Source organism: Mauremys reevesii, linkage group 17 (genome assembly GCF_016161935.1).
Source record: "Mauremys reevesii isolate NIE-2019 linkage group 17, ASM1616193v1, whole genome shotgun sequence".
NCBI classification, from domain to species: Eukaryota; Metazoa; Chordata; order Testudines; family Geoemydidae; genus Mauremys; species Mauremys reevesii.
In genome coordinates this window covers 4,266,111-4,292,808 of record NC_052639.1, presented here as the reverse complement: position 1 = coordinate 4,292,808, position 26,698 = coordinate 4,266,111, and the positions used below count along the sequence as shown (strand labels likewise).

Sequence of the window (26,698 nt, the reverse complement as noted above, 5' to 3'; positions counted from 1 at the left end):
TGCAGGGCAGCGGCAGGGCGTGTGGTTAATGACTCCCATAGAACAGCCTGTCGCTCCCTGCTTCAGACGCCGCCAGGCTGCTTGGGTGCAAGGCTGTCTGGAAGGAGCCCTGGCCCAGAACGACTGTTCTCGCTGGTGCCGAGCGTTATCGCTGGTGCAGGCCTCGCTCGCTGGTTACGAGCTCGTGGGCCGCGGGTGGGCACTCCCCTTCCCCCGGTATGAATGGTGTGACAGGCGGGGTGCTGGGAACAAGCCAGACTTGACGTGTTGGTCCTTGGCACATGATGTGGGCCAGGGTGACGAGGGCTTGTCCTCTGTTGGGGCCCATAACTGCTGATTCCAGCGGCACTGCCGGCTCCTATAAGCATGTGAAGCACTGAGTGGGTCCCGCCTTAGGGTAGCGGTAGCGTTTTCTGCACTGAGCACCGAGCCAGGCTGCTGAATGCAGAGACAAGCATCAGAGAGGGGCAGAGGGCAGGGGACTGACTCAGGGCTGAAGGGGAAATCAGGCAAAAGGGTGTGGAGCCAGCGGGCCTGGATTTCCACGGAGCTGGCTGAGGAGCTGGCCCGTCACTGCGATGGGGGGGGGGGCACTGCCCTTTAAACAGCAGCTAAGCCTGAGAGATCCAGCCAGGGAGAGAGCTGCCCCTCCCCGCCCCGAGACAGCTGGGGGAGAAGCGTCCCCTGAGGCGCACCCCAAAGGGTGTGAGGAGGCTGAGAAAAGGCCAGGAGGGGGAGCTCTACTCTTCAAAGGGAAGGAGAGCCTTGTGGGACAGACAGCGAGAGGGGGAAACACCCCGTCCCCCCCCAGAGCTGGCAATAAGGGACCGGGGGGAAGGGGCGAGCGTTCCCTACGGGGGGGGGGGGGGCGCCTCCCACTGAGACCCCCAGCCAGAGCCGTGCGCTGTGAGAGGGGACAGTGATCCCGCAGCACCCCCTGTCCCCTGGGGCCAAGAGCGACGCGCTGCAGGGAGAGCGGGGGACGGAGCGATTCTTCTCTCCTGTCGCCCCCTCGCTCCTGGCTGAGCCCCTCGCAGCAGGGACTCGCCCTGGCAGAGGCACGTGACCTGCTGCACCAGCGCGTCCCCAACCCCCACCTGCAGGAGCTGTGGTGATCCTGGTGCCTGGAGCCCACCCTGGGACTCTGAGACTGCAAAGGGAGACACAACCCTCCATAGGCAGGCAGCATGAGCCCACAACCGCTGCCTCCCCCGTTCCTGCTCCCCAGGGCACCGTGTGGGGCTGAGGGCAGCAGTGAGCGAGCCCCCCGCCCAAGGAGACAGACTCATACCAGAGCCCTCCAACCAGCCACACAGACATGGCCCCTCTCCCGCCAACAAACCGGCTCTTACCGGCTCCCCCTCCCTGCCCCCAGGGCTCGGCCCTTTTCACTGCCGTCCTGGCCAACTCTCTCGTCTCCCTGGCAGGTGAATATAGCCTAACGGTGCTGGGAGCCCCAGAGCCTGGGAGCCCAGCTAGCGCGTCAGAGCATCAGCTGTTTCAGCTGGGGGTTTGGGGGCAGGCCTAGCAGCTCCCCGAGGCAGGGACTCGGTACAGCATGGAAGGCACTGCAGTCCTGGGCACTACTACCGCACAAACCACCATCAGTCCTCTCGAGCTGGGCTGGAGCCAGCGGTCTGCTCAGCTCCGGTCCCTAGGGCGTTGGCCAGGTGAACCCTTCGCTCCCACGCCAGCTGGAGCCGGATCCAGTCCCCAGGGCGTCGGCCAGGCGAACCCCTCGCTCCCGCACCGGCCGGAGCCAGCTCCAGTCCCTAGGGCATCGGCTAGGCAAACCCTTTGCTCCCGCACTGGCTGGAGCCAGCTCCAGTCCCTAGGATATCAGCCAGGTGACCCCTTCGCTCCTGCATCAGCTGGAGCCGGATCCAGTCCCTAGGGCATTGGCCAAGCGAACCCCTCATTCCTGCGCCGGCCGGAGCCAGCTCCAGCCCCTAAGGCATCAGCCAGGCGAACCCCTCGCTCCCGCGCCGGCCGGAGCCAGCTCCAGTCCCTAGGGCATCGGCTAGGCAAACCCTTTGCTCCCACACTGGCTGGAGCCAGCTCCAGTCCCTAGGATATCAGCCAGGTGACCCCTTCACTCCTGCGTCAGCCGGAGCCGGATCCAGTCCTTAGGGCATTGGCCAAACAAACCCTTCGCTCCCGCACTGGCCGGAGCCAGCTCCAGCCCCTAAGGCGTCAGCCAGGTGAACCCTTCGCTCCTGCGCCAGCCAGAGCCAGCTCCGGCCCTTAAGGCGTCAGCCTGGCGAACCCTTTGCTCCCGCGCCAGCCGGAGCCAGCTCCAGTCCCTAGGGCATTGCCCTGGCGAACCCTGTCCCTCAGCCAGCTGGAGCGGTGGGCATGGAGGCTGGATCCATTCTAACAAAAACACTTGATACTTGAGTGACGCCACACGTCGTACACTGGCTGACGCCAGGATATTGGGATTTAATGAGATTTGCAGCTGAGTTTGTTACCATCACTGGGGGGCGGGAGCAACCTGCCCCTTGGCTTGTACTTTGCCCCGTGTTCGGTGGGGCAGCGGGCCCAGCCTTGCCCCTGGCTCAGAGGGGTTGCAGAGTTAAGGGAGATCCACCCTCCCCAATCCCGTGCTGTCCTGTAGCTGGGCCACGAGTGCCCGGCCTGGCAGAGGGGAGGTGGAAGCAGAGAGGCTGGTCCAGGCACTTCGGGCTCGATCCTCCCAGGCCAGACTCCCTGCACAGTGAAATGGATTGACTGGGGATTTGCATGTTTGGGGACTGCGGGATTGGGCCCAGCTTGTCCACGCTGCGGCTGCCTGCCATGTCCCGGCCCAGTGGGAAGCAGCAAGGTTCACTCCCGGAGCCCAGCGATGGAGTTAAACGTAAGGACGGATGAGGGAAAGAGCCGGGCTGGAAGCAGAGTGCCCCCTGTAGGCCATGCCGCCAATGCCGGGCACAGAGCCCATGGCCTGCTGCTCTCACTGCTGGTCAGTTCCAGGGCCCTCTTCTGCGTTCGGCGTCTGTGTGTTGCTGCCTCTCTGTACCATCAGCCTGGCACTGCATTCCGCCTCCCCTCCCGCACTGCACACGCAGTGCCCCGTGTCCTCCACCGAGAGCCTCGCGAGGGCGAGGGAGCAGCTTCCATTCTCCTCGTAGTTTATGGGAAGCCGAGGACTTTCCTGGACAGGGGCATCGTTCCAGAGCCATGTCACCTCTGGGTGGGGAAAACCTGCCAGGGAAGAAGGCCACAGTGATGGATCAAAGGTCCACCGGGCCACCCCCAGAATTCTGGGACTTTTATCTGACCCTACTGGGTCTCCCAAGTTGGGTGTCACATCACAGCCTCTCAGGTCCCTAACCACCCTGCAACCAGTGCCGCACTGCTGTGTCCTCTACCAGGGACAGACACATTCAGCGACATGGCGCCAGGTGTTAATCCGGCACAAGAGAACCACCTAGTGCATCAACGCCCCCTTTCCTAGAGTACCAAGGTATCCCACGAAAGTCTCATCCAAGCACCGACACTGCTTAGCTTGTGAGAGTTCAAAGCACACAGCTGTCAGGCTACAGACGGCAGGGAGGTACTGTATTAACAGATGTGCAGTCCCATTCGTGCACAAGGCTTCTCCTGTTGCACAAAAGCGATTTAGGCCCCGCAGAGCCTGCCCCTGAGGGCGAGCACCCTGCCAGGAGCCATGTGCCAAGGTCATTCCAAGGACTTCAGGCATTGAGCGGGCGGGCAGCCTCGCAGGCTTCCATAGGAAGTTACCTTCAATGTGCCACTGGAGGCAGGTACTGCTGCCTTCCACTGCCACTTGGTCCTTCAGTGGCTCCCAGCTGGGCCCCTGCTCGATCTGCTGAGGCAGGAAGGAGAAGATCTGATCCTCTTCCTGGGTGTGGCCCAGCTCTGGGGACCGGGGACAGTGGTGGGGGGAAGTGACATGTTAGTATGTGAAGGTTCATATGCAGAGCAGATGGCTGCAGCAAAATCTGAGACTATTGATCATAAAACTAGAACGATACAAAATGAACCTGGCCCACATGGATCAAAGACTGACAAACCGATGGGTCTCAAGGGCAGAAGGGACCACAGGTGCCAACTTTTTTCTGTGCCGGTGGGTGCTCGCACCCCTGGCCCCACCCTGACTCCACCCCTGCCCCAAAGTCCCCACCCTAACTCTGCCCCTCCCTGACCCTATTGGACCCCTACCCAAATCCCCACCCCAGCCCCGCCTCCTCCCCCAAGTGCGCCAGGTTCCCCCTCCTCCCCCCTCCCTCCCAGACTTGCTGCGCGAAACAGCTGTTTCACGACACAAGCCCTGGGAGGGAGTGGGGAGAATCAGGACGCGGCGGTGCGCTCAGGGGAGGAGGTGGAGGCAGAGCGGAAGTGAGCTGGAGTGGGGGGGGGACATTTTTCCCCGTGGGTGCTCCAGCCCCAAAGCACCCACAGAGTCAGCACCTATGAAAGGGACCATGGTGATCAGCGCAATCCGACGGTGGCCTGTGTTATACAGGAGATCAGACTAGCTGAATTAATTCCTGTTTGAACTACTAGAGCAAATCAACAAAACAGCCAGTCTTGTTTAAAAATCTCCATCGATGGAGAATCCACCACGACCCTGAGCAAGTTGTTCCAGTGGTTAATTACCTTCACTGTCAATAATGTATATCTTCTTCCAGTCTGAATTTGGCCAGTTTCAGCTTCCAGCCATTGGCTCTTGTCATAGCTTTGTCTGCCAGACTGAAGAACCCGTTACCAAATATTTGTTCCCCAAGTAGGTACTTATAGGCTGTGACCAAGCCACTCCTGAACCTTCTCTTTGTTAAAATAGGTCGAGCTCCTTGAGTCTATCACTACCAGGCATGTTTTCAAATCCCTCAATCATTCTCATGGCTCTTCTCCGAACCCTCTCCAGTTTTATCAACATCCTTCTGGAATTGTTGACACCCGAATTGGACACGGTATCGGCTCGACAAGCCAGTCAATTGATTAGTCAGGAAATGTCAGTTGACTGCCTATTATTAACCATGACCAAATACTGTCAAATATTACAGCAAGGATGTCCCGATGAAGGTGATGACCTACCTTTTTTCATTGCATCATGGTGCTGGCTGTTGGCAAGCCTACTTCCATGTCCTGACCACCCACTTCAATACATACTAATGCCTCCTTTTTGGGAAAAAAGTTGAACTAATTGAAAGTTGAGCATCTTGATTGGTTGGAATCTTCTAGAGCAGACACCCTACGTGTATCTTTATTTGTACACCGGGCCATCAGTGTACACGGTGGTTTACAAAGCACATTAAATATGGAAAAAGACACAGTCCCTGCCTCAAAGAGTCTACAGTCAACCTGACTAGACAAACCCGTGGAACTTAACTCCCACGGGAGTGGGGGAGGGGTGACAGGCACTAACCCTCCTCCCCCAACAGAAAGAGAACAGATGCACAGCCATTAAGTAGCTTGAAGAGTCTTTTACAGTTGTTCTGGGTGTTCTATTTCTGTTTAATTTCATTCCTCTGTTGTAACTACAGCTGATAATTATTTTCATTTTTAAAGCTTCATTTCACTGTTTCACATTTTTCTGAGTGAAAAGTCTTGGTTTTTGTAATTAGGTGCAAGTATCAAAGGGCAAGTCTATGTGGCCGCACTACACTGGCACACCTGCCCCGATGCAGCTGCGCCGCTCCTGGTGAAGACGCGCTCTCCCATCGGCAAACTCCATCTCCGTGAGAGGCGGACGCTACGTGGGCGGGAGAGCGGCTCCCGCCAGCATGCGGACGCTGCTTTAAGTCGATGTAAGTTACATCGCTCAGGGGGGTGTCGTTGTCACACCCCTGAGTGACGTAAGTTACATCGACTTAAGCAGCAGTGTAGACCAGCCCTAAGTCTCACTTATTGGAGACCATAAATTCTTACTCTGTTTTGTTACTGTTCTAATAATTAGCGCTTTAAAATATTTGACCATTTTTGACACTATCTGACCAATTAGTCAAACATCCAGTCCTAACAGTCTTCCAGCAGCGGTTGCACTAAATGTAGTTGAACAGGGCATAGTCACAGGGATTCGTTCTTGGCCCTACACTATTTAATATTTGTATCAATGTCCTAGAGGATAAAATCCTCACTGATAGAGTTTGCAGGTCACACAAAGATTGGAGGAATGGTAAATAAGGAAGAGGACAGGTCACAGAGAGAGAGATCAGCAACATGCATTTCAATATAGCTAGATGTAAATCTCGCCGAAAAAAAGAACACAGGCCACACTTACAGGACAGGGGACCGTATCCTGGGAAGCAGGGACTCTGGAAAAGACTCAGAGGTCATAGTGAATAATCAGCTGAACGTGGGCTCCCAGTGCGACGCTGTGGCCAAAAGGGCTAATGCGATCCTGGGAAACATGAACAAGCTTGTATTACCTCTGTATTTGGCACTGGCGTGATGCCACTGGTGTCCAGCTCTGGTGTTCAGAAGGATGTTGGTAAATTGGAGGGGGTTCAGAGAAGAACCATGAGAATGAATAAAGGATTAGAAAACCTGCTTTACTGTGAGAGCCTGGAGGAGCCTCATCTAGGACACGAGGGAGATTCACACACCTGAGACATTCTTTTTAGGAACTGTCCCAGACTGAGGTGTCACTAAAGGAAGTTTTGGGACAAACAGATAAATTAGACAGTAACACGTCACCAGGCCCAGATGGTGTCACCCAAGGGTTCTGAAGGAACTCAAAGATGAAACTGCAGAACTAGTAACTGTGGTATGTGTCCTATTGCTTAACTCAGCCTCTGCACCAGATGACTAGAGGGTAGCTAATGTGATGCCGATTTTTAACAAAGGCTCCAGAGGTGATCCTGGCAGTTACAGGCCAATAAGCCTGACTTTCAGTACCAGGAAAATTGGTTGAAACTATACTAAAGAACAGAATTATCAGACAGGTAATGGACACAATACGTTGGGGAAGAGTCAATGTGGATTTTGTAAAGGGAAATCATGCCTCACCAGTCTCTTTGAGGGGGTCAACAAGCATGTGGACAAGGGTGATCCAGTGAATATAGTGTACTTGGACTTTCAGAAAGCCTTTGACAAAGTCTCTCACCAAAGACTTAAGCAGTCATGGGATAAGAAGGAAGATCTTCTCATGGATCAGTAATGGTTAAAAGATAGAAAATAAATTTCACAGTGGAGACTCTAATTTTTTACATCCATGTGCGGAATTAATTTTGTTATGTGCACCAATATGGAGGTGATGTGTGGCGGGGGTGGGACCAAGGGGTTCGGAGTGTCAGAGGGGGCTCAGGACTGGGGCAGAGGGTTGGGGTGCAGGGGGTGAGGGCTCTGGCTTCGGGTAAGGGCTCCGTGGTGGCACCAGGGATGAGGGGTTTGGGGTGCAGGCTGCCCCAGGGCTGTGGCGGGGAGAGAGGACTCCCCCCAGCTCTCTCTTGCTGCAGCAGCCCAGGGCCAGGGCTTGGGCCAGGGGAGAGGCACCTCTCCAACCCAGGCCCTGTGGCTGCGGGCCTGTGTGGCCCTTGATAGCCTGCTGCATGGCCGTGTGGCCACGCAGCTTAGAGGGATCTTAGGTCCCTCAAGGATCTGTACTGGGATCAGCGCTGTTCAACCTAGTCATAAATGATCTGGACAAGGGGGTGAGGTGGCAAAGTTTGCAGATGATATAAAACTACTCAAAAAAGTTAAGTCCAAAGCAGATTGCGAAGAGTTACAAAGGGAGCTCACAAAACTGGGTGACTGGGCAAGAAAATGGAAGATTGAATTCCACGTTGATAAATGCAAAGTGATGCACACTGGAAAACATCATCCCAACTCTACATATAAAAATTATGGGGTCTAAATTGCTGTCACCACTAAAAGAGAGCTTGGAGTCTTTATGGAGAGTTCTCTGAAAACACCCACTCAATGTGCAGCAGCCGTCAAAAAAAGCGACCAGACGGTTAAGAACCATTAGGAAAGGGATCAATAAGAAGATAGAAAATATAATGCCACTATGTACATTCATGGCCCTCCCGTCTCAAAAGGGGTGTTAGAATTGAAATGAAAAAATACAGCGAAGGGCATCAAAGTGATCGGGGGGCAGAAATAGCTTCCATAGGAGGAGAGATTAATAAGACTGACTGCCAGATGCTGGGACTGGAGGACAGGGGATGGATCACTCAGTGAATTGCCCTGTTCTGTTAATTCCCTCTGAAGCATCTAGCACTGATCACTGTCAGAGACAGGATACTGGGCTAGATGGACCATCGGTCTGACCCAGTCTGGCCATTCTTCTGTTCTTATTTACCTTATCAAAGAGAAGCGTGCAGGTAGCTATCTAGGGAAGAGGAGATTTCTAACAGGAGAGGGTTCTTCCATTTAGCAGACAAAGTGCTAACAAGATCCAATGGCTGGAAGATGAAGCTAGACACACGCACAGCAGAAATAAGGCCCGCACGGCTAACCGTGAGGGGAATTAGCCCCTGGAACAACCTTACCGAGGGCTGTTCTGGATTCTCCATCACTGCAAGTTTTTAATTAAGACTGGATACCTTTTCTAAAAGATCTGCAATGGCAGTTAGTGGACTCTAAGCGGGAATCAGTCCAAGGAAGTTCTATGCTGTGTCACGCAGGGGGGCTGACTAGATGATTGCAGGGATCCTTCTGGTCTTAAAATAAAACAAAAAATCCTATGAATCCATGGAAACTGAGGCAAGATGGCAGTGAAATCAATGGGTCAAGTTAAAATCAGTTTGAACAGCTAGCCAGCCCCGCAGCATCCCCTTCCCTTGAGGGCACCTGCCTCAGCTTGCCAAGATGGATCTCAGCCCTGGAGTTCTTCCAGACTGCTCATCAGACTAGATACCTAACGAGCGACAGATAACCCAACAGCTGCTAAAATGCCTTCTCCCAGCTCTAGCTAGTAACAGACTGAGAGATGTGGGGCTGGCCCCACTGGTCCATGCACTGAGGCTGGATTGCTGTGGTGCTCTGTGCCAGGAGGAAATGCAGCCATGCAAGACCTCCAGCTGGGTCTGCAGACACCAGCTCACCGGTTAAGTGGCATACGTTTAACATAAAGCCCATCACTCCAGGACCGATTGTCAACAGCCTGATCCTCCAAGCCTGCAGTAGATGGGCTTGGACTGCTCCAGAGACGACCTCTCTCCATGATGAGGCTCCACCAGGACGGTGACGTTCCCCAGGCACAACGGGATTGTTAACACAATGGGCATTGGGCGGGACACAGAGCTTTTCAGCAGCCACCATCCTTCCGCGAGAAATCAGTGACCACAAACCTGCCCAGCTGCAGGTCTGTGTTTCATCCAGAGCTTTCGCACAGTTAAACTAAACCCAGGCCGGCCAGCCTGCCTGTGGCCAGAGAACCACGGGGGAACTAAGCCTTTGCCATCTCTCAGCGCTGAGCTGCCATTTCACAAGGGCGAATGTGGGAACAAGGAAGCCAGGAGTGGGGTGGGGAAATCGGGGGATCGCAGCAGGTGGGCTCTGAGGCACAGGCTGGCATGGGGGCAGTGGCGGGACAGCCTGGGGGCTGGAGGAGAGGGAGGGTGGATGGGCGGGCAGGGGCGGCTGCTGGTCGCGTGGAGGCAGGAGCCGTAGCTGGGTGAGCTGGTAGATGTGACAGGGAAGGCAGGGCTAAGAGTCAAAGGGCCCCGGGGTGCGGACAAGGAGCCTGTGCCGTGTGTGTGTGTGTGTGTGTGTGTGTGTGTGTGTGTGTGTGTGTGTGTGTGTGTGTGTGTGTGTGTGTGTAGGGGTGTTAACACATTCTGACAGGCTGGGCCATTACCTCCCTTCTCCTGGGCAATGGGGGTGGTCACCGGATCATCCAACTTGTGGGCCAGCCGGGACATTCTCCGCAGGGCCACCACGGCGTTGCCTGTTTTCTAGAGAGGAAAGAAGCAGAGAAGGTTCCAATCCCAGCCGGCTGGGAATGAGCCATCACTCCCCTACCCCCACGGGTCCCGAGCACAGCCTGGCCTGCACCAGCGCCGAAGGGCAGGAGACCTCTCTGCCCCCAGGGGACAGCGGCCTGGGCAGCCCCGGCTCCATGGCGGGGGGGAGCTGTCTCCTGAAGCCCCTTTCCCAACCGGCTCATCGCATGGCCCCCGCAGAGCACAGGCCACACCCTGTCCAGTAGGTGCCAGCCGGCACCAAAACCCAGCACCAAGCGCACCTGCCATTTCTGGCGGGCCAGGAATCGCCTCATCCTCTCCTTGGACAGAACCTTCGTGTCGCTCTGCTCAGTCTTCCGCAGCCAGGGGTGCGCCAGGGCCTGGTCGCTGGGCAGCCGGCAGCTGGGGGCGACAGCATGGGGGGGTTAGCGCAGCTCCGTCACTCAGGACCCCCGGCACGGACTCGCCGCCCTTTGGAGATGGGCAGCGATCTCTGCAGTGGGCGCCAGGCTCTGCGGCCGGGGGGGAGGTCAAGGCAGTGACAGCTCCACCCTCACAGGCCCCACTGGCCTGGGCTCCAGGCATGGGAAGCAGAACGCTCTGGTCTGGGTGTGAGCTGGGGGGCGAAGGGCAAGGGGGTGGCAACGCCTGTGGCTTTGTCTCTTTGGCTCCTGCTCCCACAGGCGCGCTGCCCTGCCCTGAGGCCCCAAGGGCACGGGGCCCTAGGGGCCTGCTGGGATTTCCATTTATCCCAGCGTTGCCAACTCTTGATGTTCTGCAGTGACGGATTCCAGGAGGGACCAGAGCCCATCTGGAGATGCCAGGAGACGCTCCAACCACTCACAAAGCTCAGCCCTACCAGAAGCCAGCAGAGTCTGTCCCCTCCACTCGCTGCCCCACAAGGAGGGTGGGGAGGGGAGCGAAGAGCCTAGCAGCTCAGTGTGACCCCACACCCCTGGGAGCCATGGGGACAGGATGGTGCCTCTGCTGCTCACTCTTGCCCCCAGCACCTGCCTGGACAGTGACAGAGCCGGGTGAGGAGCTCCTGGAGCTGCCCCCCAGGTCCTGGAAAGGGGGTGAAGAACAGTAGGAGGAGTAGAGGGGAGGGGAGGAGAGAATAATTAAAAATTGAAGTGAATTATTTTTAGCTATTGGGACAATTATGAGATTTTATTAAAAACTAAATCATTTACTGCAATTGCTGGATAATGCACGCAGGTATGCACGTGTTATCAACATTACACAAAGAGAAGAAGGGTTTTAAATTATTTTTGAAATACTTTGATTGTGACTGAATTGATTATTTTAAAAACTAATAACCTTTGGGGGTTATAAATACAGTCACTGCACTGACCTCCAGAAAACTCAGAGGTGGTTGGGGTTGTAAAGATCTTCTTGCATGGAGAGATCTGGGCCACTCGCATAAACCTTGATTGAAAAATACTAGGAGAATGTGATACAGCTAGAGAATGCTTTGTGTTTCTCAGGTGTTTGCAACATCCTTTCTGGGGAGTCCTCCTCTCTCAGTTATCACACCGATGTTCACTCTAAGTCCAGCCTGCTCAAAATTGTGTTGCCACTGTTCAAAGTTGCTTTGCAGGGCCTCCCAATCTTCTGCACATATCACTAAGTCATCAGCAAATAGCAAATTCCAAGGCTCCCTTCATATAGTCTCACTTATCACATCCAAGACAATGGCAAACAAAGCAGGGCTCAGTGCTGAGCCCGGGGCAGGCCAGCATTTTCTGGAAATCTCAACTGTAGTCCCATTTGGTTTTGGTGACGATAGTCACTCCATTGTATGTAGCCTGGACAAGACAAACACCCCCTTCCAGCACACTTCTCTGACACTAACTAAACCAAACGAATTCTCTCGCGACATGATCGTACACCTTCTCCAAGCCCACAAAGACCATCTCTTTTCTCTGAACTTCTCCATGAGGATTCATAGACATATAGAGCATCAATTGTACTCCTTCCCAGCGTAAATCCACGCTGACCTTTCCAAATTTCAACTGTCCCACAGAGATGCTTTTCAATATTCTTCTCCCATATTTTCATAGCATATGACGTCAGCTTCACTGGGCGAGAATTAGCACACAGTCTAATATCTCCTGTAGGTTTAAAACTGGGCACCACAAGGATTTTATGTCATTCATCTGGCATTTTCTCTTTCTTAAGAATATAATTGAATAGACTTGTAAAATACGCTATGCCTGCCCTGTGCCTTCAGAGCATCCACCCGTACTTCATCTGGCCCAGGTGCGCTCTCATTTTCCAAGTGCCTCTGCAATTTCTTCCTCCTGCTTGCAGGCTATCATGCCCTGATTTAGCTCACAAGCTCTTAGCTCCTTCAGTTCTCCTCGCCCATCACTCTTTCAAAACAGTCACTCCAGACTTCAGCGATTGATTCACCATTCGTTTGCAACGCACCCCGCTCATTTCTAACAGGAGCAAACTCGGTTCACGTGCCCCTTTGATTTCTCTCTTGCCTTAGCGAGTTAGTAGATGGGCTTTTCTCCCTCATGTCCTCCTAGTCAGTTACCCAGCTTGTCATAAGCCACATCTGTAGCCATTAACAGAAGCATTACAAGGCTATTGAAATAAGTCTCCTGTCACTTAGGGCTAACCCAAATAAAACAAAGACTTAGCCATTTTGCATCAGCTTCGTTCTAATTCTCCTTGAATATATCTGAGCCCTCCAGAATACAGCACGTCTCCATCTGAGCACACACACGCACACGCACACAGAGGAGCAGAGGGGCGTTAAAGTCAAGACGGACTAAAACCCATGGCTCAATTATGTTTTTTAAATCAGGATTGGTGGCGCCAATTTCAGGATTTTTAAGGTTCTGACTCATGGTCTTTGATGTCTGGAGGTTGCCAATACTGTTCTCATTCACACATTCACACAACCTGTGGAACTCTTTGCCAGCGGATGTTGTGAAGGCCAAAACTATAACAGGATTTAAAAAAGGACTAGATAAGTTCATGGAGGACAGGTCCATCAATGGCTATTAGCCAGGATGGGCAGGGATGGTGTCTCTAGCCTCTGTTTGCCAGAAGCTGGGAATGGGCGACAGGGGATGGATCACTTGATGATTCCCTGTTCTGTTCATTCCTTCTGCGGCACCTGATACTGGCCAGTCGGCAGACAGGACACTGAGCTGGATGGACCATTGGTCTGACCCAGTCTGGCCGTTCTGATGTTCTTATCCAGCGTCACCCATTCGCCCAGGCATTGGCAAACGCCCCTACTCGCTATCTGGGCTCCCATCCACACCAAGGCCTTCCCCTCCCTTCCCCCAGGGAGGCCTGTCTCCCCATGGAGGGTGTCCCTCCCAACCACCTACTCAGGGCTGGGGGAGGAGGTAGGTGTGTTGGGAAGGGCCGACCTCTCAGTCCCCAGCCGCAGCTCCACACCTGGTGCCGCTCCCCCCCCCCTTTGAGTGCTCTTCCCCCCCCCGCAGCCCGAAGACTCTGGGTAGTACCGCTTCTCCCTCCCGCCAGCATCAGCTGCTCTACCGGCTGTCTTTCTGCAGTAGCTGGCTGATGAAGTCCTTGGCCTCCTGGGAGATCTCTGAGAAGGTCTCCTCGTCAAACTCCCACTGGGCAGCCGTGACGTTGTGCAGCGTCTCCATGTCACTGTCCCCCTGGAAGGGGGAGTCCCCACTCAGCCTGGGGAGCAAGAGAAGGGGCTGTTACTCGCTCAGCCGGGACCTCCGCCCCACAGGCTCCCCGTTAGCAGCAACGTACAGGATGTAGCAGATCACGCCGATGCTCCACATGTCCGTGGTGAATCCCACCGGCTCAAAGGCGATCACTTCCGGGGCCGTGAACTCCGCGGTGCCGTGCATCACCTTCACGGGGCTGTTCGGATCTGAAGGGGCAAGAGAGGATCAGGCCAGCATCCCCGTCCCTGCAGACCGTGCTCCCCCCAGCAACGGCAAGGGGGCAGCCCAGCCTCCCCGTGCCCGTCTCTGGCATCCCCATTGCAATGCGCTGCAGCAGCAATTACCCACAGGTGCGGGGGAGCAGCACCGAGAGGCCATACCTGATACTGGAGTCCTGTGCAGGGTGCTGCACAGCGGGAGACAGGCCCTGCCCCAGGAGCCTGAATCCACAAAGGGCAGAAGGGGAAACAGGCCCAGGGTCACCTGGGGTAAAGCGCTGGTCTAATCCAGCTCCTACAGCTCTGACGGGCCAGCCTGACACCAGAGTCGGGCGCGTTGGCTCTGACCGTGCCCAGGGAGCTGGGGCCTGCAGCCTGCGCCCAAGGGACTGTCCCTCGCCTAAGCCCAGCAGGAGCTGGGAGCCGGTTTGGCGCTCTCCAGTGCCAAGGCGCACGGGCAGAGCCCAGGTCTTTGCATCCCCGGTGGCATGTGACTGAAATGGAGCTGGAGCTGAATTTGCAATCAAGGTGGGGAATCTACTTGGCACCTTGCTCCTGTGGGTCTCCAGTGCTCTGCAGACATTCAGGAACAAAGCCCCCAACTCCCCTGCAAGGCCAATGTCACCACCCTCACGTTACAGACCGGGAGACGAAGCACAGAGTGGGGCTGTGACATGCCAGCAGCAGAGCTGGGACTAGACCCCGGTCCCCCGAGCGCCAGCCCACTGCCCTGTGTCTTCGCTCTACAGAAGTGGGCAGGAAATATTGCAGGAAAGTCCCCGTGGCTCCAAACGCCCCAACACCAGCCTCCTTGGGGGTTTCAGCTTCCACCCAGAGCCAGGGAGGTGCACGGCAAAGCCACAGCCGCAGAAGCAAGCCGAGGCTCAGCGCGGATTGAGCGAGCCCTCGCCATAATGCGGGGGAGGGGAATTTGCCAGGATGCCAGGCACTGGCAGCTCCCACTGACTTCAGCTGCAACTGCAGGAGCTCAGTGCCCCCAGAGCCAGGCCCCAGGGGTGTCAAGGGGGACGCCCAACCGAGACTCCCCAATGTGGCAGGTTTGGTTGCAGTTCTGGGCAGGCTGGTTATTTCCTGGGACCCCTCTGCCCACCCCTGTTCCTGACACATGGGGAAGTCTCTGCCGGCCGGCCCGGATTCAGCAAGGCGTGAAACACACGCTTTGCCGAATAGGGACGGACTCAGGAACATAGTTAAGGTTAAGCACATGCAGCAGCACTTTGCTGAATCAGGGCCCGTCCCCCTATGGAGGCGGCGTTAGCTCTGGGACAGCGAGAGGGGAGATCCCAGGACAGGGCTCCGCAGCTGGGCCCCTCTCGCTCACCCAGTCTCCGTGCCAGACCAAAGTCGATGATTTTGACCCAGTGGTTGCTCGTGCTGACGCAGACGATGTTCTCAGGTTTGAGGTCCAGGTGGACGATACTCTGGCGATGGACGTACTGGATCCCCTCCAGGATCTGCCTCATGTACTGAATGCTGGTGGGCTCCGTGTGCTCGAAGTCGTCATCCACAATCCTCTCAAAGAGCTCCCCGCCCGCAACGCTGCAGGAGCAGAGGGGCAGCCTGTCCTAGGAATTCGCTCCGAGGGCCGGCTCTATCCTGCACCCAGACCCTGCTACCCAGGGACTCGGCTCAGGCACTAAACTCAAATACCAGGTACACGGAGAAGCCCCTTGGACACAGTGTCCTGGGGGCAGGGAGCAAAGACACCCAACCAAGTCAAATCCGGAAACCTGTGTGAACAGCCCTCCCCGATCCCGACCCCTCTCTTTCCCGTAGGGGCTGGAGGCTGCAGCCCTAGGCACTGGCCCATCTGGAAATCCCACACCTTGCTATCCCTTCTGGATGGTGAAGGTCTCAGGCAGGAAGAGGCCAGGGGTTCTGCTAGAGCCTGGATCCGCACCACCCACGCTGCAGCCGCCTGAACTCCTAATGCCAGAACGCGGGGTTGGGGGCTCAGCAGATACTGCCCACTTCTAGGCTCAGCCTCCCATTCAACTCCGATCGATCATCTGCGAGTCCCCCCTGGGCACACGCGCCCCAGAACACACGGAGCCCAGGGCAGCAGGGCCGGAGCCTGCGGAGGTGGGACATCCGCTATCCCCATCGAGGTGCAGCCAGGAACACCTGTACACAGAGCAGTGCCCTTCGCCTCCTCCACCCCCACGCCGTGCACCTGGCAGCGAGCGAGTCGGCTGAGGCTGCTCTAATCAGACCCCCGCTCCCACCCCCCCCCACCCCCGTACCTGCCCAGCGCGCCCCACTCACTATTCCATCACCATCACCAGCTCCGCCCGGCTCTGGAAGGCTGCAAGGCACTGCACCAGCCTGGGGTGATGCAGCAGGTTCATCAGCTCCACCTCCCTGCAGGCTGCCTCCCGCTCCCGGGGTGTCCGCGTCCGGAAGTATTTCCCTGCCCGGATCTTCCCAGTGGCCTTCTCCTGCAGCTTGTAAACCATCCCGAACTTCCCACTGGGAGAGACCAGAAGGGGGGTTGTCTCCTGCTTCCCGCCCAGCAAGGCAGCTTGCATTTCCGGACCCTGGCCTGCTGGGGCAGCAGCTCGCCGTGGGACTGGGGAGCTCCAGGCCAGCTCCTAGGTGTGTCCCAGCAGCAGCAGGATTGAACTGGACAGCTGGGATCCCCAGGGGGAACTGGACAGAACAGCTGGCAGACTGAACGCGACTGTCAGCTCTGCGGGGCAGGGACTGTCTTTGGGGCCTGGGCCGGGACAGGGTCTCCTAGGCTCTAGGGCAGTGGTCCCCCATCTGTGGGGTGCGCCCCCCTAGGGGGAGTGGAGTGATGTTCAGGGGGTGCAGCGGGGCCTGGGCCAGCCCCCAGGGGGAGCGGAGAGGAGGTGTCACCCAGCTCTGCCCCCAGCCCAGCTCCAGCCCCACCCCCAGCTGTAGCCCCGGTTCCTGGCCACAGTTCTGCTTCCAGCCCCACCTCTGTCCCCACCCTGACCTCAGTCCCTGCGCTTTGGGGTGGGCCTTGGCCCCTGGGTCCCAGCCCGGCTGCGGCTCCAGCCCCAGGGGTGGGGGGGAGGGGGAAGAGAGACAGCGCGGGGGGCAGGGGAGGTGAAAAGTCTGGGGACTCCGGCGCTATGGTAATGCAATACTAATGCAGCTCTTGGGAGGACGTGCTGCCGTGGCTCAGACATCGGGTCCACACAGGCCTGGATCCCACCTCTGGCTTGAGGCTTCAGAGGAAGGTGCCACACATCCTGGTTTGCACAAAAAGCATCTGTTTTCAGTGGGCAATGCTGATTTGCATCAGAAGCCCGGACTCTTGAAACCCAGACTATTTGGCTGTGGAAGTGCTGCCGCAGGGCCTCTCTGGCGGTGGTGCTAAACCAGGGCTCTGGGCAGGGCCGCCCGTAGGATTTACGGGCCCCTACGCAGTATTGTTAAACTGGTGCCCCTGCTCTGTGAATACGGCCCCTGCCTTCTGCCCAGTAAGGAGGCTGCAGCGCGTGCTGGGTGTGCGGGAGCCGACCCGCTCTTACCTGCTGGAGCACCCACGGCACCAAGCTCCCCTCCCCCCGTGCCTCTCGTGCCGGCGGCCCCGCGCTTACCAACTCCTCCCCCTCCCTCCCAGCGCTCCCGGAGCGCCGCGAACAGCTGATTCATGGCGGTCAAGCTCCGGGAGGGAGGGGGAGGAACGGGGATGGGGGCACGCTCGGGGAAGAGGCGGGGTGGGGGTTTGGGGGAAGGGATGGAGTAGGGGCGGGGCCTGGAGCAGAGGCAGAGGCATCGAGCACCCCCTGGCAAGATGAGAAGTTGTCGCCTCTGGTCCCAGTGGTGCCCCAAATTTTCAGGTGCCCTAAGCAGCAATGTGTGTTGCACATGCCTAAGGACGGCCCTGCAGCCAGTCACGACAAGCCAAGGAAATACAGGAGAACGGGGCCCGAGGCCAGGAGCTTCAGCTCTCCCATGCAGCCGGAAAAAGCCTGGTCATTTACAGCGACACCTTCCTGTCCCCCAGCCAGCTCAGCCCATCACCGTGGCCTCTGAGCACCTGCACAGACTAGCTGTATTAGTGCTCAGCGGCCTGGTTGTGCCGGGTGCTGCACAGACAGTGAAGCCTGCCTCTGCCCAGAGAGACTGTAACATGAACGGCCAAGGGGTGGCAGGGAAAACAGTGAGGCAGAGAAGGGAAGTGACTTGCCTGAGGTTACCCTGCAGGTCAAGGACAGGACTGGGAAGAGAACCCAGGTCTCCTGACGCCCAGCCCTGCAGCCTCTCCATTACACACCCACCCACCCAGAGCAGGGAGCGCCCCTTCCCGAGACATTTCTGCGGCGCAAGCCAGAGCCACAGGGCATCTCTGGGGACGAGACTGTCCCAGCACTACAGAGGCCGGTTGTTGCAGACGAACCCCACCATCGACTTACGCCCCCAGTTTCTCGAGCTGGGTGTAGAGGTCCGAAGCCTTCTCCACGGTGTTTATTGTAACGTCATGGTATTCGAAAGCCTCCTTGTGTCGCCCACCTGCAGGGAGAGAGACAGGGCAGTGCGGGCGACGAACAGCTGAGCGACACATTAGCGAGGATCCCAGACTGATATACAGGAGTCCTGCTCTGCCTGCCCTCCCCTCGGGCGTCCCTTTCTGTCCTCCACTAGCCTCTCTTGTCCTCTCTCCCCCAGCTTTTCACCGGGTCCTGAGACCAGCTGCGCCCGACAGCAGCAGCCGGATGGGAGGATGCTGCTTTGGACCCCGAAAACTTCTGTTTTCCCAACTTCTCTCTTCTCCCCCTTTGCTTTCCTGCTTTTGACAAGACAAAGTAACCACCGATCACAGCGATCCACTCGCAATTCAGCAGCAGAACTAGCCCTTTCCTTCCCTGGAAGCATAACAGGCTCTATCCAATATCCTCTCTCTGGAGCCGGGTGTGACAAAGTGGAAATGTTCTGTAATATTTGTATTAGTCCTAGGCGTGCCTCAGTTTCCCTCTGTACTTTGCTACCCAGTGGTGGTGAAAGGGTTAAAAAGCTGCACAGGAAACATGGGGGGGTGCCAGGTAACTGTCTGGGGTGGGATGAATGGGTCATTAAAGGACTGGCTGAAACTGACCCATATCAGTGGAGGGTCCACAAAGACCACGGAAGCCCGAACAACTGAGAAATCGACACTTCTCCCGGGGACTCTCCGGCAGGTGGAGCATGGGAACTCAGCAAGGGCGTGCAGGGGCTGGACAATGGACCGAAAGGTGTCGGGTGGCTGGGTGGGTTCTTGGGAGAGACGTGGCAGAGAGCCAGAGCCAAAGGGGTCCCAAGGCAGCTTGGCTGGGTGCAGCACCCGGACTCGTCTGATCCTTTGCTGCTCTGTGCTGACCCCAGGACGTCCCGACGCTGCGTCCTGCTGACTGACAAACCCGGCTCTGTTCTGAAAAGGCTGCGGGGCCTCACTGCACATACTTGCCGAGGGGCTCTGGTCCCTGAAGACCCTAAATGGCTGTGACCAGGAGGCTGTCTCACTCGCTGGGCAGAGGCTGAGCCTTGGAGGTGTGGCCTTAGGGAAGAGCAGGATCCCTTGGGTGACAGGCACGCTGAAGAGGCTCCTTCAAGGACGGTTTAAAGCTGGAGAGCAGCACAGATCCTGGGGATCCAGGACTGAGGGACTTAGGCCTGGTCTACACTGGGGGGGGGTCGATCGAAGGTACGCAACTTCAGCTACGTGAATAGCGTAGCTGAAGTCGAAGTACCTTAGCTCAAATTACTTACCCGTCCTCACGGCGCGGGATCAACGTCCGCGGCTCCCCCGTCGACTCCGCCACCGCCACTCGCTCCGGTGGAGTTCCGGAGTCGACGGGAGCGCGTTCGGGGTTCGATATATCGTGTCTCATCTAGACGAGATATATCGAACTCCGAGAAATCGATTGCTACCCGCCGATCCGGCGGGTAGTGAAGACGTACCCTTAGAGGAGTTTGGGTTAAGTTGGTTTTGCAGAACCATTCGACTGCAACTTCAAATGCTTTAGGATTTGTTCTTTTCTCTGTCTCTCGCTCTCGTTTAGCTTAACCAACCACGTCCAGACATGGGCAGGAAGTGGCTGGTGTGTACCACCAAGGGCTCTGTACTCAAACCAAAGCCCAACCCATGTTTGACTGTTTGGTGTTGTGCAGTGTGGACGTGGTCACGTTAACACCTGTGACTCCCTGGGACCAATTATTCCATCCAACAGAGACTAGGTTGGGTTTGTGTTGGGCATGGGTCACAAGCACGTGGAGGCTGGGACCATGTCTGTGTGACGTGCAGCACCTAGCACAACCCGGGTCCCTAGGCACTGCGGCAACACGAGAAGCAGGGCGAGATGGAGCTGGAGATGGAGCTGCCGCCTCCCCTTGTCAAAGGCGGCATAGCTGCTTGAAGGGTTTGTACGTTCGTTTCCCCAGTGGCAGCGGTGGTGGCTGCCCCAGGCAGTGGCAGAGGACAGGGTGGGAGGGAAGCACCCCACTGGACTGAAAGGTATCAGCCCAGACATTCAGCACCTTACCTTCTCCTTGGGACATCCTAACCACTCCTGGCGGGGGGCACTGAGCCCGTAGGCGCCGGCGGGTCAGATTGGGCACCAGTTCTCCCCTCGTGACTCCAGACAGCTCTGCCCCTGCGAGGGGGAAAGTCCTGTCAGTGTGCGCCACTCCCCCGTCCTGACCTGCTGGGCTTCCACCAGGTAGTCTGGACCGTGCTCCCTGTCGTACCACGGGCCGGCCCAGGGCAGGCTGAGGCTGGACGGACAGTGGGGAAGCAGAGAGCTTCCCGGCTGGTGGCTCTGACTGCCTGAAACCCACAGGGGAAGGAAGGAGGATGTTACTGGAACAGGACAGGAAGGCTGGGCCCAACAGGCAGAACATGGAGGGATATGGGCTCTGCCACCTCCTGCGCCTCCCCACCCAGGAGGCCGGGGTCCCAGGTATGTGGGGCTCTCTCGTCCACCCTCTGCAGCTTGGCAGGTGGCGAGGAGCCATGATGTCAAATACATACACTGGGGGGCTGGCTGTCATGCCGCCACCCCTTCTGAGAGGGGACCCCTGCGAGAGGGACACACACAACCTGGCTCCCTGCCACCCAGAGCCACCGCCTGCAAAGTGACCCACTCCGATCCAGCAGCGCCTCACACCCACACTGCACAGGGGAGTGATGGCACCCAGTGCCGGGCAGCAGAGAATCAGCTTTTGTGGGGAGCAGAACTCCCCGAGAACAGCCTGACCCCTTCCCTCGTCCCCTAGGCAGGCACTTCAGGCTCCAAGGCCCCTGCCAGCTGGGACCGGTTGCCCAGAGTGGCCTGTGGGGCTACCTGCTATGACCGGGGTGTAACCTGGAACCCAGCCTCGGCCCTTTCCAGGGTAAGGTGTGTGAGCGGGACCCTCATGGGAAATCTGCGAGGAGCCGTGCAGAACAGGCCAGCCAGGCACAGGGAGCACAATGCCCCTGGGCGGGCGAACAGCGTGCCATTGCTTAGCACGTGATCCGCTCACTGCACGGCACCGTGCAGAACAGGCCAGCCAGCCACAGGGAGCACAGTGCCCCTGGGCGGGCGAACAGCGTGCCATTGCTTAGCACGTGATCCGCTCACTGCACGGCACCAGCAGAGCCCCGCGCCCGTCCCTGCTCCTTTACAATGTACAAAGAAGGCCGGGAAGTTCATTTAAACTCTCTTCCCCTCACCCGTTAGAAATTCAGGTCTTGTCTGCCCCAGAAAACCCTATAGGCAACTGGAGAACTGGCAGGACCGTGACATTTCAGATACCAAAGATGCGACACGTTTTGAGATGAGAAGCAATTTTAACATCACCTATTTCTCCCCAATCGCTTCGAGCTCATCATCAGAAGCAAACTCCCCACAAACCTCAAAGCAGCACCAGACCCGGCCAGAACAACAGAGGCCAAACCTGCAGCCATATCTCCACAGCTACAACGATCAGCCCCCGTCCCCGCTCACACACCCCCCTCTCATGATCCTACTCATGCCTATCACATGTGACGTACCTCATCCAGTGCACTAAATGCCCCGATGACAACTATGTGGGTGAAACCAGACAAGCAGGACGCTCTGGAATGAACTCACACGGGAAAACGATAAAAAACAAAACCACCCTGTCACCTGTGGGTGGACACTTCTCACAGAGCGATCACTCATCCTCAGAGGGAACCTGCCCAACCCTTTCACTGCACCGAACAGAGACGCTGCGTGAAAAACACTCCTTGTTCACAATCACCTGCCCTTCCAATTAAGGACTAAGGGAAATTCCAGGCCCCACCTCGGAACTTCCAAAGAGTCCAAAAAGAAGAAGAGCAAAATCTCTAGCAAAAGCCAGACTCCCTCCAGGCCTCCCTGCACCAGAGAGAAGCCAGCAAGGGCACATCCCCTTTCTGGAGGCCATTAATCCACTCCCCAGACCAATGCAGGAGCCTCACAGTCAAGGAGGGGGTCTCTTCTCAAGGCAGCCCAGGCCAGGTGGCGCTCAGGAAGAGCAGCCGCCAGCCTGGCACCTGCCCACAACAGCGAGGCTGAGCTGATGGTGTTCGCTCCCCATCCCGTCCTGCACAAACAGCCTGTGGGCAGCGCACGTCCCGGATCACCAGCGAGCTGCCTGTCTCTGTGGTGTCCAGCGGGGAGCTGGAGTCACTGGTGATCGGTCAAAAATGAAGAAGAACCAGGGGTGGGGGGCTCAGTGCGATCACCTGAACAAGCCACAGCGATGTCTGCTAGCCCCCGTCAAGCTCCCTCCGCGACAGCAAGTCCCTGCACTCAGGGAGGGTGGGAAGCGTCTCCAGAAGCTGAGTGGGGCTGGGGATGATGGGTTTGGGGTGCAGGAGGGAGCTCCAGACTCGGGGTGGGGCCGAGGGGTTCAGAGTGTGGGAAGGGGCTCCAGGCTGGAACAGGGGGTTGGGGTGCAGGAGGGGGTAGGGACCCTGGGCGTGGGAGTGGGGCCAGGGATGAGGGGCTTGGGGTGCTGGAGGAGCTCAGGACTGGGGCAGGGGGTGGGAGGGAGTGCTGGGTGCAGGCTCCAGGACGGAGTTTGGGTGCGGGAGGAGGCTCAGGACTGGGGCAGAGGGTTGGGTTGTGGGAGGAGGTTGGGGTGTGGGAGGTGCGGGCTGTGGGTGGTGCTGACCTCAGGCGGCTCCCAGCAGGCGCCGCCCTTCCCCGGTCCCGTGGCACGCCTGCGGGAGTTCCGTCCGAGCCGCGGGACCAGCGCGCCCGCCACAGTCATGCCTGCAGGAGCTCAAGCGGAGCCGCGGGAAGAGGAGACCCTCCGCAGTCATGTCTGTGGCAGGTCTGCTCGTCCCGGGCTCTGGTGGACCTCCCGCAGGCATGACTGCGGAAGGCCCGCCGGAGCCAAATGCCGCCCTGCCCTGACAATGCCCACGCGCCTGCTTGGCGCGCTGGGGTCTGGAGCCAGCCCTGGCTCCCAGGAAGTGGCCGTCATGTCCCCCCTCTGGCTCCTAGGCAGAGGCGTGGCCAGGAGGCTCTGTGCGCTGCCCCTGTCCCCACAGATCCCATTGGCTGCTGTTCCCACCGGGTGGGGGGGCTGCATAGGGTACCCAAATGGCTAGAGATGACCCTGCACCTGGCAACCCTACTATGCCCCCCACCTCCCTAGGAAGGTGCACCTCACAGTCTGGGGACCACTGCAGTAAGGATACTGACCTCCCCCCATAAAGCATTTGGAGATCTGTGGATGAAGCACTCTGTGTAAGAGGGAGCAAACTGGGCCCTGACCCTCTTTGGGCAGTATGATGAAGTGGGACTGTTCTTATTGTTTCCTCTGAATACTGTGTTGGTGCCTCAGTTTCCCCTATGCATTTCTTAAGTTGCTAGGTGGTGGGATAAGGGGGTGTGATTGTTGCAGAGCAAAGGGCCAGTGCACATAAATGGCCGACACTCTGTCTCCTGGCAACTAATGGCAGGAGGCCCCTCCTCTGCAAGGGGATGCTAAAGGTGTTGGAGAACAAAGGAATCAGGTGACCTCCTGGCCTGGGAAAGGGACAAAGCCCAGAGGAGGAGGGGCTGGAGGGGGAGTCAGTTTGGAGCTGGCTGGGGATGGGGAGTGAGGGCAGATGGGGGTGTCTGGCCGCTGCCCCCCAGAATGGACCCGGCTGAGGAGTCCTGTTGTCTGTACCGGCAAGACCTGTTTTAGACTGTGATCCTGTCATCGAATAAACCTCTGTGTTACTGGCTGGCTGAGAGTCACGTCTGACTGCGAAGTGGGGGTGCAGGACCCTCTGGCTTCCCCAGGACCCCGCCGGGGCGGACTCGCTGTGAGAAGCGCACGGAGGGGCAGAGGATGCTGAATGCTCCAAGGAGAGACCCAGGAAGTGAAGCCGTGTGAGCTTCTTGCCCTGGAGACAGTCTGCTCCAAGGGAGAGGAGGCTCCCCAGAGTCCTGCCTGGCTTTGTGGGGAGCAGTTCCAGAGCATCGCCCGGGGACTCCGTGACAGGCAGCCCTCGCACTGTCTTGCAGGATTGAACCCCAGGTTAGAGCACAAACCTCTCAAGCAGTCAAGGGAGCCAGCAGGCCCTTTGCTACCTGGGGCATCTGATCCAGAAGCAGACTGGGGGCCCAGCAGTTTGTGTGAGCGCTGAGAAGGAAGGACTTTCCTTAGGCTTCAGTGTTAGGGAGCAGCCGGCTCTCCTCAGCGGCTGTCAGAACCAGGGGAGGAGTGAGTCTTGGGCTAGCGGATTCAAACCGCCGCTGACCCCTGCCCTGTGCACCAACCAGAGCAGCATGGGGACACTTTGCACTGGCAGGGGAGGGTGGAGGGAACAGAGGGGCCAGTCGTGCGACTGGCGCCTGGGTGGGCCCACTGACGCTAGCTTTAATCTACCTAATGCGGTAAGGATCATGGTGACGATGGGGGCACAGACTAGCCACCCCGGTACAAGCCTGCCAGGGAGCCCGAGTACGTACTCGGGTGGCTCACCTAGGCGGGGGTCTGTGCCACCCCCCTTCACTGCTCGCTCAATACAGCTGGCCCAGGCGTGGCACCTGGGTTTGCAGCCTCGCTGTACCCCAAGCAGCAGGCCCCGGGGTGCCTGGTCCTCACAGGTCCTGCAGGCAGCGTTAGCTCTGCCTGCCACCCCTCAGGCCCACGCTAACCCTGGCAGCGGGGTGCAAGAAGAGCAGGGCTCTTTGTTCCACCACAAAGGGATGGGAGCAGCTCCTGATAAGGCTCCTTGCCAGCCCGGGAGCTCACCGGCTGCAGCGCCCGCTTAGAACTCGGGCTGGGATTCCTTCGCGGCTGGAGCAGAGCCTGAGGCCCGGCCCGGAGCCGAGAGAAGGCGCCCAGCCCCTGCGCACTGCGGGAACGTGGCTCGCTCCCTAATGGAAAGGCAACAACGAGACAACAGGACCTAAAGCAACGGGCGGGCACAGGGACTGAGGTGCATCCCAGCTGTGCCACTGACTTGCTCGCTGAGCTTGGGGTGCCAGGAGCTCTCTGTGCCTCACCCCCTTTAAGGGGGCCAGCAACTCCCCCCCACACACACACACTATGAGACCCAGAATGGGGGACCCCACAGGTTCTCGCCCCTCCCTGCCGTAACATGCCACTGACCTGCTGCTGAACCTGCGTGCTGGGAGGCCACTGGCTCCAGGCAAGGAAAACAGCTCCTGCCTCTGCTGTGCCACTACCAAGCTACTCACTGACAATGGCTTAATTAGCCCCCAGCGACCTGGCCAAGCAGCCTCCCTCCCCTTTGTGCAGCTGGCATCCCAGCAGCCACACCCAGGGGAGGGAGCGGGGCTAGCGGTTAAAGGCCAGGCCTGGAAATCAGGGCAGCCGAGTGCTGCTATTGTCGGCTGTGTCACTGATTAACTGTGTGACCTTGGGAGAGTCACACCCCATCCCTGGGCCTCAGCTTCCTCCTCTACACAACAGAGCCAGAGCGATTCACCCGCCAGAGCTGGGGCCTGGGGCCTCGGTGTCTCTAATTCACGCAGACATTCCCTGCTGGGCAGGGCTGGAGAGGTACCTATTCCCCTGGCCAGCAGAGTGGCCTGGGACATGAGCAATGGCAGATGAACCTTTCCTCTCTCCAGCCTGGGCCAAGAAGCCACCTCCTAAGTCAGGGTTGAAATCACAGCAGCTGTCCACAGGCCAAGCAAGCGTGACTTCTCTGGGTGCACATGGTGCCTGAGACGATTATTATTGTGTGTTCTGGCTGGTCCGGGAGGCCGTTTGGCTGTGGCACGGGGGCTGGGCAGGGCTGCAGAAGCACTCAGCTGAGACTGGTCACCAACTAGAGCTCCTGAAGCACTGAGGGTGGGATTCGTAGGTGGGACTGGGGCACCTGCTGCCTAGTGGGATCCACACAGAGGTGAAAGTAAGCTGGTACGCGCCGGTACGGAGGACCCTCCAGTAAGAAAAGGAGACTGACTGAGGGAGGGAGAGAAGCCTGCTCCCTGCATAGGAATAGTTTAAACTCAGCTGTTCCCTGATGGTTCAGCCCCCCGGGCTAGGTTTCTGGCCTCCTTGTTAATTTCACTCACAGTAGCTGGGGGGAGGGTGTGTTTGACCATGGCAGGGGCAGTCCTTGTCTGCCCCCAGGGATGAGGGGATCACTCCAATACTAATATATACACAACAAATACAAGCATTTGGCTGCACAGCTTAAATCCAGAGCTAATAAAAGCAGGTGGAAGGGAAAAACTCACTGTCACATTGGTTTCTCGGCTCCTCCCTCCCCCTCCTCCAGCCAGGCTGCAGACGAGGCTCTGCATTCCTCCCCCCTACCCCCAGCAGGGGTTCTCCTCTAGGCTCTAGCTTGCAGTAGGGACACTGGCTGAGATGCCTGCTGCTGCCGCCTGCAAAAGAACAGTTTAAACTCAGTTGTTCCCTGTGCAGTTCAGTGACCCGAGTTAGGAGCCATTTCTGGCATCCTTGTTAATTTCACTCCCAGTTGTTGTTGGGT

At 57.7% G+C, this 26,698-nt stretch overlaps 1 protein-coding gene across 1 annotated transcript; it reads right to left on the bottom strand.

Annotated features, from left to right (window-relative positions):
• Window positions 1-2,340: 2,340 nt before the first annotated feature.
• On the bottom strand, window positions 2,341-25,480 carry LOC120385119 (myosin light chain kinase, smooth muscle-like). The gene is made up of 11 exons (XM_039504233.1): window positions 25,342-25,480; window positions 20,280-20,390; window positions 18,177-18,273; window positions 16,054-16,257; window positions 15,110-15,327; window positions 13,632-13,755; window positions 13,401-13,553; window positions 10,157-10,277; window positions 9,770-9,866; window positions 3,745-3,882; window positions 2,341-3,204 (listed from the first exon to the last, which is right to left on the bottom strand). The coding sequence occupies exons 2-11, from the start codon at window positions 20,293-20,295 to the stop codon at window positions 2,954-2,956; spliced, it is 1,419 nt and encodes a 472-aa protein (XP_039360167.1). The 5' UTR covers window positions 20,296-20,390; window positions 25,342-25,480; the 3' UTR covers window positions 2,341-2,953.
• Between the last annotated feature and the right edge of the window lie 1,218 nt (window positions 25,481-26,698).

Bases quoted from the DNA above. Each gene is read 5' to 3' on its own strand.
- LOC120385119 (XM_039504233.1), bottom strand. The intron at 16,258-18,176 runs GTAAGTCGATGG...GGTCTCTCCCAG, and splicing joins CAGCTCGAGAAACTGGGGGC to TGGGAAGTTCGGGATGGTTT. The intron at 13,756-15,109 runs GTGAGCGAGAGG...TTGCCCCTTCAG, and splicing joins TGGTCTGGCACGGAGACTGG to ATCCGAACAGCCCCGTGAAG.